Source organism: Takifugu flavidus, chromosome 1 (genome assembly GCF_003711565.1).
Source record: "Takifugu flavidus isolate HTHZ2018 chromosome 1, ASM371156v2, whole genome shotgun sequence".
Classification (NCBI taxonomy): Eukaryota; Metazoa; Chordata; class Actinopteri; order Tetraodontiformes; family Tetraodontidae; genus Takifugu; species Takifugu flavidus.
The window spans coordinates 6462861-6474537 of record NC_079520.1 but is presented as its reverse complement, the minus strand read 5'-3'; the positions used below and the strand labels follow the sequence as shown (position 1 = coordinate 6474537).

Genomic DNA, 11677 nt, shown 5'->3' with positions numbered 1-11677 from the left:
ACCGCGGTCTCGGCTCTGCGGCCTCTTATTCCGAGCGACTGCGTTTGAAGCGTTGGCCTAAAAATACCTGGTCTTGCGGTGCCGTTCCCGCTCCAGCTAAACCCGGACGCGCCGGCGTGATGCCCCTGGAACAACACGAGAACCAGGAGTTTTCCAAATGCTCAACATTTATTTGAAAAAGGTTCTTCTGACGTGACGCAGATATGTACAGGACACACACGGATGGCACATTATCAGCAGGATTCACTGGCTGACTCACACCTACACACATAGAAAGGCGCTAAGTGAGCAACTTTTTTTTTATGCCGGCATGTTTAAAGGCAGGGACACAACGATCCTGTTCAAGGCCAGTCGCTCTCACATCTGATGTGACTTCTGACTCCGCAGCAGGCTTCAGGGGAGCGTATTCCAGGGGCTACAATCCCTTTAACGTGCTCATTCTTCTTGTGTGCACGCTTCAATGCTAGTGGGTGCTGCTAGTGGACAAAATGTGTGGCAGAAGGTGGAGTTGATCTCATTAGTCCGGTCTGTTGAGGAGTGATCTCTGATTTAACAGTGCGCTCTTTAGTTTGAGTGTTTGCTTCAGGTTTCTCTTATTGGGCACCAACAACTCCCCCCCCCCCCCCACTCCCGTGCTCACAAAATGCTGCTCGAGACCCCAAAGAAGGTGGAAGGCTTGGGACACGCCCACCAGACTCCCAACGGCGCGTCCCTGCCTGCAAACCGTCCATAGAGAAGCTGCCGGTACCAAAGAGACTGTAAACGCTGACTGGGGAGGAGAAGCTTCCCTGTCGGAGGTCTGCTGCATCCACAGCTCGACCGTCGTCCTCCAGCAGGGCGAGGATGTTCGGGGCGTGAAGGGATGAGCGGCGGAGGGGGGGGGTGCTCCCCCTCGATCACATGCCCATGCGGATGCTCTGGATGATCTGAAAGATGGCTGGAAACAGTGGAGCAAATCATCGTTGGTCTCACCTGTGCCTCTGCTGTGATCAATACACGAACTTTGAGACACAGACGTTCTAACTTTGTCATTAATATGTTGCGTTCCAACGTTCCCACATGCTGTTTTTCAACCACATACAGAAACAAACAGGAAACGTGTCCAGTGTTCGCACCTGATCCACAGACGACAAATACAAAGAGTGCAAGCAGCCAGGGCCCGACGGGATACTTCTCCTCCTGCGGCCGCTGTAATAGCAAAACAAAGGAGCATTGAACAACATTTGGGATAATTATTCACAGCTTAAATATGTGAATAAAGTAGCATTTATGCTCAGAGGGAGGCGTGTGGCGGATTTACAGAGCTGCTGAGGTGGTTGCTCTGCTCACTCCTCAGTCCCACCACACCGCACGTTATTTGTGTTTTCCTCACCGTGGGGATGAGACAGTGACATCATCCATCACAGTGTCCACAAAAACAGCTTTGCAGCTGTGCAGAACAAGCCCAAGCGTCTAATTAGGCAGCCAGAATTGGCCGAGTCGGCAGTTTTGTCCCGATGGCTCGTGTGGAAAAGATGAGTCCGGACATCTCCGGCTGATTCGGAGAGACGTGTGACACGTTTGTCAGGGGGTGCTTGTCGTCGTGGGTTACGTCCACCATGTTGGAGAATGTTGTTGTTTTCCATCCTCCAACTAATGGCTCATGCTCGGTCATTTTTTCTGTTTACTGACGTATGACCTCGTCCGTGTCCACAACCGTCAGGATGAAAACTATAATTACTCTGAGGCTTTAAAGGTCTGATATTCAACTGCTGCAGCACTGTAATGCCAGCAGTGTAATTTTATCCCAAATATCACAGTGCATGTTTTGCAAAGCACATCAGATCTTTAATGTAATTTCCCTTATGAGGCTTTATTTGGCATTTTTGTGTGTGTTGAGATATTTTATCTGATTGTGTGATTTGGTAAAGACTTCAGGTGTCATGTTGCCAGCCTGTTGCCACCAAACGTGGCATGGCTTTGCCAAACTTTTTCCAGACTTTTCTCCTGCTGTTTAACATTCGATGTGCTCAACTGCGGCTCATTCCAATCGTGCAGGTTCCAGACAAGGTCCAACTTCAGCGGGAGAGTTGCAGTAAAATGCAACAGGCAGCAATGCACATTTATCAGGAACGTAATGTATAATAACCTGACACCTTCCTTTAGTGTTTTATTACCCACCCAGTGATTATCAAGCCTTTATTTAAGCTGTTTATGGTTCAGTGTCCGGGTCTGTCTAAGATAACCGGCTAATCACTGGAGGCCCACAAGTTACAGTGTGGGGCGACATGGCGAGCACCGGGCCGGGAGAAATCACATTTTAATAAGCGTGATTGGTATCAATTGTAAAGGCCATCAGCAGCAGCATCGGCAGCATCATCACCACCCTGCTGTGTCCATGCCGGAGTGAACGTCACCTCACCGGTCGTCACACTTCCGCCGCTGTTTGAGCTCACCAGCGTCTTGGCTACGTTTCCTCTCTGCGTGATGTTTTTGCTGTGTTTCTCGTTGGCCATGCGGATCCTCTGCTTCGCCACCATCTTCCGGAACGATGATGCCAGCTGGGATGGAAACAGTTGAGCTGTATTATCCGAGGCTGCAAGGCTTTCGACAGCACCCCTGCTGCATCAAGGTAGCAAGCCTAGCATACGGCCACACCGGAAGTCAGCCGAGGGTGTCTTTCAAAGTACAAACTCGGACAAACGTTGCGTTCAAACTAATGCCTAATGGAGGAGTTTTAATCCTTTTTAAAACCTCAACGGGGTTTTTGCATGTCTTTGTTAAATATTTAAATCAACTTTCTTGTCACAACACTATTGTGTTTTAAAAGAACTCTTATTGTAAAGAGGGCTACAGGAAGTGACATGCGTCACGTTAGCTGACTTGATTATACTCGCTGCAGCGAGAATGACTTGTAATTGATTACTTTTAGACGCAAAAAGAGAATACAAAATATTTTTAAACACTTTTAATACACTTAGTATAAACTGGTGACGCTTTGATGTAATTTTATAATTGGAGGGCCAATAAAAACCTCGTTTACATTACTGGTGTAGATTATTCCTCTTCAGCAAACAATACTCGAACATATACAGTATATAAAAATTAATAAATTTAGATTTTTTGTGGTATTGAAACCACTTATGTCGAACACAACCTATAATTTATCTTCTTATTATTGATATTGTTGATGAGTTTGTTGATCATCGGGTTTCCAAAATTTTTGAAGACAGTGGAATAAGTGAACACTCGTCCACATGGCAACCGCAGGCAAGGGAGGGTGTTTATGGCCCCTCGGGAGCCTAAACCGCTGAACATGAACTTACGTGCATGTCTGGACCTCAACACAGGCAATAGCAGAGATGTCTGAGATGCTTCATCCTTCTCTCAGAAGATTGGCAGGCACGCAAGAGGTTCAGGAGATGCATATCAGCTTCGATGTTGTGTCCGATCAACCCCAAACTAACTTCCTAAAGAACATTTGGCTTTTGGATTTCATCTAATGTGGTGGAAACGCTGACAACACTGGCCCCCAGGACCCCAGAAAGAGGAGACTGAGGAGCTGAACGTGCTCTGTACTTGTGTTACAGGGTCTGACGTGACCCGAAACCCACTAATTATGGTCAAAATGCACCTTGTAGGTACACAAACATGTGAGAGGAGGCTAAACAGCAGTGAGACTCTGTTTCTTTGATCATCAGTTTTCCAAAGCTTCTGAAGCCGGTGGAATGAGTGAACAGTGGTCCACATGGCGACCCAGTCTGAGGCAGGAACAGCCTGGTATTTGAAGTTGGACTCGTCAGTGAGCTCGGCTTAACTCATTGTGTCAGTGCATGTTCCTCAGTCTGTTCCAGCTAAATGACATGATTTGTTCCATCTGACAAACAAGTGGATTGGCTCTGATACAGGAAGACAGAACACAGGGGAAAAGAGGACAGCCGTTGCTTAGCAACCCCATCAAAGGATCAGTTTGGGCCAATGATGAGCCGGCGAGTTCGAATACGACTGTCAATGCACATGAGCGTGGACTGACAAGAGGGACACGCTGTTGTTGCAGGCAGAATGAACTGCTCTATCCTGAGTATGATGGGATGGCTGGCATCCTCCCACAACCCTGGGAGACAGTTGGACTAATGAAAAGAGAACATGCAGCTGACTCATGGAGCATCCACACGCACGCGTCCATGATTCCATCCTGTGTTTCACAAAGTTGTCGGTGTTTTTGAGCCTGTTGCATTTCACATCCGTTCCTGATCTGAATGCAACTTAAACAAGTTTGACGCGGAAGACCGAGACGACGGCGGCCTTTTATTTCTCTCCTCTTCCTGTAAGTTCAACCGTTTATTTTTAAAGGATTTGCTCAATAGACTGCAGCAACATCTGTGTTTACCTTCTGTTTGAGGCCAACATTCCTGCAGTGAGAAAGGCCGATCGCTGTGCCTAAAGTATTAACCCGAGCTCTGCTCCTCTGTCATCCACGCTCGTTTGGACGCACGATAGAGACCCCCGGCATGGACGAGGGAGACAAGCACGAAATCCAGGTCAGACGATCGTAGTGCAATAGTGACTTTTAACGCACACGGACATTTGATGTGGAGCCGGAGCTTCTGTTCACTTCCTCACAGGGTGAGAGAGGGGGGCCTAAAATGTGCACGCACTGGGAGCGACTGGAAGCCCGTGCTCTTCCTGTGGGAGAACAAAGGATCTGATCCAACCTGGCTCTTAGAATTAAAGTTGTTTAAGAAACACATTAACATGTTCGAGTTAATTGTTTCCGAATAACTAATAATAATAATAATCTTGAGCAAAATGAGACTAAATTAGACTAAAATCTTACAGATGAGTAAGTGGAGAAGAGTGAAAGCATCTGGGGATGACCTCTACTGACCTCTACTGACCTCTGCTGACCTCTACTGCAGCCTGCCACCAGGGGGAGATTGAACCATTTAGCCTTCATCTGGGGATCCTCCTTCTCTTCATCCTTCATCTTCATCTTCTAAAAGCATTGTCCACTGCACATGTCTGCTGTTTATTACCACCCATTATACACTCAGCAGATAAATATTCCACTTCATGCTGCCTGCAATAAATTACATGTGTCTATTTTTAGATTATTATTGTTATTTGCCGCCTAAAGCCTTTTCTGTGAAGACAGTTGCGGGGCAAGAAAGACAACATTCAGGCTTATATTCAGTGCCACCATTTCCTCTCCAAACACAGTGGAACTCAGAAGCTCAGAGAAACATGACAAGAATGTGAGGACAGACTGTTCCCAACACGTGAAAGGAGCAAAAGCTACGTCTCACCGTGCAGATGTGGAAGCGCTCTCCATCTGCTCAAACACTGTGTTTTTAATTTACACCAGACCTTTAAAGAACATGTCGGGGGTGGCGATGGAGCAACACCAGCCTGACCAACATGTTTTTTCCCCCGGGTTAAACCAAACAAAGTGCAGCCGCAGGCGAGGGAGGGTGTTTATGGCCCCTCTGGGTGATAATTACGCAAAAACGCTGAAGGACGGGAGCCTAAACCGCTAAACGTGAACGTACGTGCACGTGTGGACCTCAACACAGGCAATATCAGAGATGTCTGAGATGCTTCATCCTTCTCCCAGAAGATTGGCAGGCACGCAAGAGGTTCAGGAGATGCATATCAGCTTCAATGTTGTGTCCGATCAACCCCAAACTAACTTCCTAAAGAACATTTGGCTTTTGGATTTCATCTAATGTGGTGGAAACGCTGACAACACGGCCCCCAGGACCCCAGAAAGAGGAGACTGAGGAGCTGAACGTGCTCTGTACTTGTGTTACAGGGTCTGACGTGACCCGAAACCTCCACTAATTATGGTCAAAATGCACCTTGTAGGTACACAAACATGTGAGAGGAGGCTAAACAGCAGTGAGACTCTGCCAAAATAAACCAGAAATGTGAGAGATCAATTCAGGCAAAGGAAGCTGAGGGCAGAGCCGTTTGATGAGGGCGTGACCAGCACAGAATGAGCCCTGTGTGAAAACACGAGCGCTGCTGCAGCGTTGGAGACTCTTTTGGCTAACAAGCCTCCTTCTTTCCCTCCCTGACAGAGCTCATTCGCAGGTGGAGCCGCCACCTCCACCTCCACCTCCGCCGGGGCCTCTCAGCGCTTCGTCCATGGCTCCTTTTACAGTAACTGACACCCACCCGAGCCGCCGCCCTGCACCACAGTCCTGTCATACACCTCCTTCATCCTGCCGCTGTCAGGACGATTGGAGGAATCTACACCGACACCTTTCCGGTCACCTTTCCTGTCAATATTAAATTCAAGCTAAACTCTCCAGTTAACTCTAGAAAAGCACATTATAGTCAGATGAAATCAGAGCTTCACACCTTCCCAGAGTATTTGACATTTTACACAAGATTTCAGGTTGTTCTCTATAGTATTTATTACATATTAAATTACATATTATAGCTGCTAATTTATCTGTTTTCTGCCGCCTATTTTCTATGTTCTGATTCCTAATCAGAGTTATGGGGACCTGGAGTCACTCCCAGCAGAGACTGGGGGACAGGTCTAATGTGCATGTACTAGACTGTGGGAGGAAGGTGGAGAACCCCCCCACAGGTACAGGGAGAACATGCACACAGCACCAAGATCGCATGTGCAAGACCCAAGTTGCTAAGAGGCGTTGGTGCTAACCACTCTGTCGTCCCACTCTGTCAGCGGTGGTGGTGGAGGTGACGACAGACAAACACAGGAGACATCAGGAAGGTCTTTTTTAGTGGCCCAGGTCACTCGCTACCAGGTTAATGATTGGCTGCAGCTTTGCAGACTCAGAGAGATCATTAAAAACCGCAGGCTGGGTGCTAAAAAGGAGTGAATCATCAGCAGGGGCCAACACTGGGAAAAGAAAAAAGCAAGTTTGTAAATGTCGGTCTGAAGGTCAGATCTAGAGAGGGATTAAAATGTAACTCCAACAGTGACAGAGGCAACATTTCTGACAGCAAATTGAATCGATTGAATAGTTAGAAAAGGGCTTAACAATGCAATCATGCACCACACGTGTGTGTGTGTGTGAGTGTGTGTGTGAGAGCGGATACTTTTACAATTTTAACCGCAGGAAGGATTTTTTTTGTTTTGTTTTACTTTAATGGTCCATTTTTACAAAGCGTTCATCTTAAACCGGTTCGCCTGTCTCGTGAGATTGGAAGAATGCGCCTGATGTCATTTACGAGACACACACACGCGATCTGTGACCTACAAAGACGATTTAACAAATAACCCATTTGCTTCAACACACAGAAAAATTTAAATCAGACAAATCAACACATCAAATAAGTAATAAAGTGGGATTAGGTCAAACATAAAAATAGATGATTTGTAAAGATGCATGAGAACAGAAACGAGCACCTCAGATCAGGAGATTTTGTATTTTGTCACCGATTTTGTTCATCCATTAATCTGTAGATTAAAGGGCTTGATTTAGATGATCACGGTCACATGATGAGAGGCTGAAAACAACAAATATAGCAGTTTAAAAAAATCAGAAATGACATTAAAAGGCTCAACAGCTAAACCTGCATCCACATTCAAGGACTCAAGGACTCAAGGACTCAAGGACTCAGCTCCGGATGGTGACCAGCAGAGACATTCGTGGCCGTTGTTTCCCCCAAAACATTTCAGTCTAAGACGGTTGATTTACTGTTAATCTGCCCTCACCGTGACCCCAAACATAATCCAGCCAGCGACAAATGCTGCGACCAGTCACGCCCAGCAGCTCAGGCGTCTCCTCTGTCTTCCTCTGAGGAAATCTCCGTCCTCTCTCGCTCTGTTTCCTCTGAATTCTCCAGCAGAACATCAGAAGCAGCCACAGAACAGATGAGGAGGGATTAGAGACGTTAAGATCGCTGCGATACTGCTGGTCTCACCTTCTGTAAGGTGCTTCCTGTCCATTCATAATGGATCCAGCCTCGTCCCTCCACCAGGCTCGGCTCATCTATAAACCAGGTTCTGTTGAGGTCATCGGAGGAGGTGGTGTGAAGCTCCCCGGGTCCATATTAGGTTGGACTGTAGAATAGACTGTGGACTTGATTAGAAATAACAGAAAATAGACAGAAGGATCAGTTAAAGGTCAGTTTGATATTAGTAAAGAAAGATGGCAGACACGGTGTCTCGGTTGTCATTGCTGACACAGCATTTTCTTTGGGGACACACACTCCTGTTTTGTTTTGATGGGGGAGGGGGGGGGAGGTGAAACAACAAAAGACATTTGAACTCATGCACAATGAAACCAGGCTTGTTTAATGACAGGAGGGGGGGGGCAGGTCCCCCGTCTTTGCTCTGTGTCACTGGTCGAAGCCTCAGCTGAAACTGCATTTGTCTAATCCCTAAAAGACTAAAACTCCAGACAGATCAGAGAAAAGTCTCAAACATGGCGCCCTTCGTTAGAGCTCAGCAGATCTCGCCAGCTGCATCCGTGCAACAGTACCGACTTTTACACTCAGCCTGTTATTAATCCACGTGTTGTTGAGCAAATCGTCTTTAAACATTGCCCACATTTTATTGGCCTCTGTCCCGACCTGTAGCTGACATCCCAATCACGGCACCAAAGTCACAGCGTTCATATCAATATTACCTTAAGACGTGCACCAATAGGAGCAGAATTTTACAGGAAACCCATCTCCTGCTGGGGGCCAGGGGTCGGCTTTGGATGTCAGCGACGAAGTGGCCGCTCATCTTTGCATCGTCCCTCCGGCCGGAGCCCCCGGCTCGTCTTTGTTTCAGGTCTTCTGCTTCACATTGTGCTGCTTGTGACACAAAATGCTGGTTTAGCTGCTAACTGCTGGCGTTTTCTCTGACCGATCACCGGTTAAACAAAGGAGCTGCGGACAAAAGGCCGGCCTAAAGCCCCGAGAGAGAGCAAGAACAGGGGTCAAAGGGCACAGAGCGCGTACACGGACTTACAGTGCAGGAGGGCAAAAGACACACAGGCCTCACATGAGTGTACATGCAGAAGCCAGCAAAAAGTGATGCTAACGTGTGTGTGTGTGTGTGTGTGTGTGTGTGTGTGTAGCTCCACATTCTTTGGTGCTGGATGATTGTATGTAATAAAAAAGTCTCACGAGAGTCAAATGAAAGCGTGCTTGTGTGTCTGCAGCCCTTTGATGTTGTGTCACGTTCTTCCTCCACAGCCTCCTCTTAATCTACTTTTCACGACCTCTTTTTCACGTCTCGGTCTGGCTTTTATTGTCTGCAGCCACCTTTAATTTCTTCTTTTGGTACCACTCAGGCCTTTCGCCTTGTTTTCCTCTTGACCTTAATTTTTTTAGCGTGATACTTATGGCTCCGCCCCCAACAGATCCTCTCACATGACCTCACCTGTGCAGTCATTTCAGAACGGAAAACTTTGTATCATTTGCATGGAGAAAGTCACATTTACCACATTAAAATGTTGCAGAAGTGGCAGGAAATGCAAAAAACGACCGGCTGAACCAAATGGTGGCGAGTTTTTCCACTCCTGCGGCGCCAGAAGCTGAAGCCCAGGGTGAGTTTTACAGTGTGGGTCTAAAGTGCCAAACCTGAAATAGAACCTGAGCAGGGAAGCACTTTTGAGCCAGTATTTCCAAAACAACAATGTGAATTAAGAGATTTACCTTTTCCCCAAAACAGAATTAGTGACTGCTGGAAAGATGCTTCTCTGCATTGCAGATTTCTGTCACACTTGATTTCCTATAAACAACGGGATTATAAAACTACAACTCGACCCCTCAATTCTAACGCCACGATGGTTAGACGCCACATTGACGGGCTGTTTTCAGTCCTCAACGGTCTCAGGTTCACTTTGATGAGCAACATCCTTTATTGCAGCTGCTAAATTCACTTATTTCAGGTTTAACACGACAATGTCGATATTAAAGCACCTTTAAATCACAGGAGCTTTTAACGCCCCCCCCAACACAGGTACACAGGTTCTTCTCTAACCCGAACTGGTTCCAACCCAACGTTGTTCTGGTTAAAACTGGTTCCACACTTAAGAATACAAACAAACAAACAAACAAACAAACAAACACCTTCTTGTTTCCTCATATGCTTATTTTCATCTGTGCATGTTTTAGAAAAAAACATCCCACCAGACGATCGAGGTCAACACACACACACACACACCACACACACGCACGCACGCACGCACGCACGCACGCGCGCACACACACACACAGACACACACACACACACTTCCAGTAGAACATATCATTGGCAGCAAAACACTGAGGAGAGAGTGTTTCACCCTGATTGATCTTTATTAATTGATAATGTTGCAACGATGATGTCATAATACAGACATTTTGATGCTTCAGAGAGAGGTCAAACGTGTTATTGGACTAAAAGCCCTTTAAAGGTCGCTGTGTGTGTTTGTCCGTGACCTCTACTAACAACTGCGAGTGTTTTAAGGTGGACTAACCCGGATGTTCACCGGGGCGTCCACACGAGCCGTGACGTTCCGATTAAACTTGAAACCGAACGACCTGCGTCACGGTTTAAGTCTAAACAGGAAATATTATTGCCCGGCCTGGTGCCGTGCCTGCAACGGGAAGCACACAAGAACTGCGCCATTGTCTGCGCGGGACAGCAGATAACGGCGGATATTGTGGCTACGGCGCCCTGAATCGAGCCGATTGTTGCCGAGCTGGCATTTGTGTCCTTTAGCAGAAAAAAACGCCTCAGGGTGGGAATTCTGAGATGGGAACAGCTCAGAAGTCGGTCACCATCCAGTATCGGTTCAGCAGCTACGCGTATGGACGTTGGAGAGTCGGTCCGACTCTATTTTTGACTCGGGTCAGGACCACACATGGCTGGGGTTCATGCCTCAGAGGGAGGCAGGCAGGGCGAGTGCCGCCTTTAAACGCCACCTGAGAACAAGCCCGCTGGTTAAAGCTGATGCTCCGTGCGAGTCCCTTTATTGGGTCAACGTGGACGTAAGGGAAGGGCTGCTCCTGTAGCCGAGCCTCAGGAATAACAGCGCCGCGATGCGTCCGTCCATCTGGTCACCTGTTGTCAGCATGAGGAACGGCGGTCAGACACGTTAGTCAGCAGGTTGGCTACAATTTAGGGAATTAACCTCCTACACCAACACAAATACCAGCTCAGACACCGATCGGTGAGAGATCGCTTCACCACAGCGTGACGCTCTGAAACGGTCCCAGAAGGTCACGACGCTCCGAGCAAAAACCAGCATCTGCAAACCTCGACGAGCACCAAAAATGTGCTGATCTTTAGTTTAATTTGGGTTAAAACTAGGTTGGAAGAAGCTATTAATCATTACCAGTGTGGTTCCTCAGAGTGTGTGGGGGGGTTTCCAGTAACTGCGAATCCATTAAAGGGCGAGCTCAGTGGTAACACCTCTGCGATAATATTTTGCTTGGTTGTGTGTGTGTATGTGTGTGTGTGTGTGTGTGTGTGTGCGTGTGTGTGTGCGTGTGTGTGAGTGTTTGGCGGGGGAAAGGGGAGATTACTGGTAGGGTTGCAGATTTCCACCTATTTCCTGGATAGAAACCAGCGGCTTCATCGAGGGAATGAGAACAATGAAGTTGGTGCCTCAGAGGTGAGTCTCAAACATCCGCTGGTGCATCCAAATGGACCCGGGGGGTCGGCGGGGGCCCGGATTCACTGGCACTCACAGTTTACTGCGAAAACATGTGGCGTCGTCGCAGTAAACTGTCACATCGG

At 47.5% G+C, this 11677-nt stretch overlaps 1 protein-coding gene and 1 long non-coding RNA gene across 3 annotated transcripts; one reads left to right on the top strand and one right to left on the bottom strand.

Moving 5' to 3' along the window:
- Positions 1–149: 149 nt before the first annotated feature.
- On the bottom strand, positions 150–2634 carry serp2 (stress-associated endoplasmic reticulum protein family member 2). Its single transcript, XM_057035595.1, has 3 exons — positions 2436–2634; positions 1116–1188; positions 150–937 (listed from the first exon to the last, which is right to left on the bottom strand). Exons 1-3 carry the CDS (start codon positions 2517–2519, stop codon positions 897–899), a joined length of 198 nt encoding a protein of 65 aa, XP_056891575.1. The 5' UTR covers positions 2520–2634; the 3' UTR covers positions 150–896.
- Positions 2567–5088, top strand: LOC130527280 (uncharacterized). Of its 2 annotated transcripts, none has more exons than XR_008950977.1 (3): positions 2567–4306; positions 4480–4520; positions 4819–5088. It is a non-coding gene; the product is annotated as an uncharacterized LOC130527280 (long non-coding RNA). The 2 variants fall into 2 exon arrangements; XR_008950976.1 differs by having other exon boundaries at positions 4382–4520.
- Positions 5089–11677: the final 6589 nt, after the last annotated feature.

What these genes read in the sequence shown, in the direction of transcription:
- serp2 (XM_057035595.1), bottom strand. Translation starts at nt 2,519, where the DNA reads ATGGTGGCGAAGCAGAGGATCCGCATGGCCAACGAGAAACACAGCAAA. An exon ending in GAAACGTAGCCAAGACGCTG is followed by an intron (nt 1,189 to 2,435) that starts GTGAGCTCAAAC and finishes TTGCTATTACAG; the next exon opens with CGGCCGCAGGAGGAGAAGTA. An exon ending in ATTTGTCGTCTGTGGATCAG is followed by an intron (nt 938 to 1,115) that starts GTGCGAACACTG and finishes CACTGTTTCCAG; the next exon opens with CCATCTTTCAGATCATCCAG.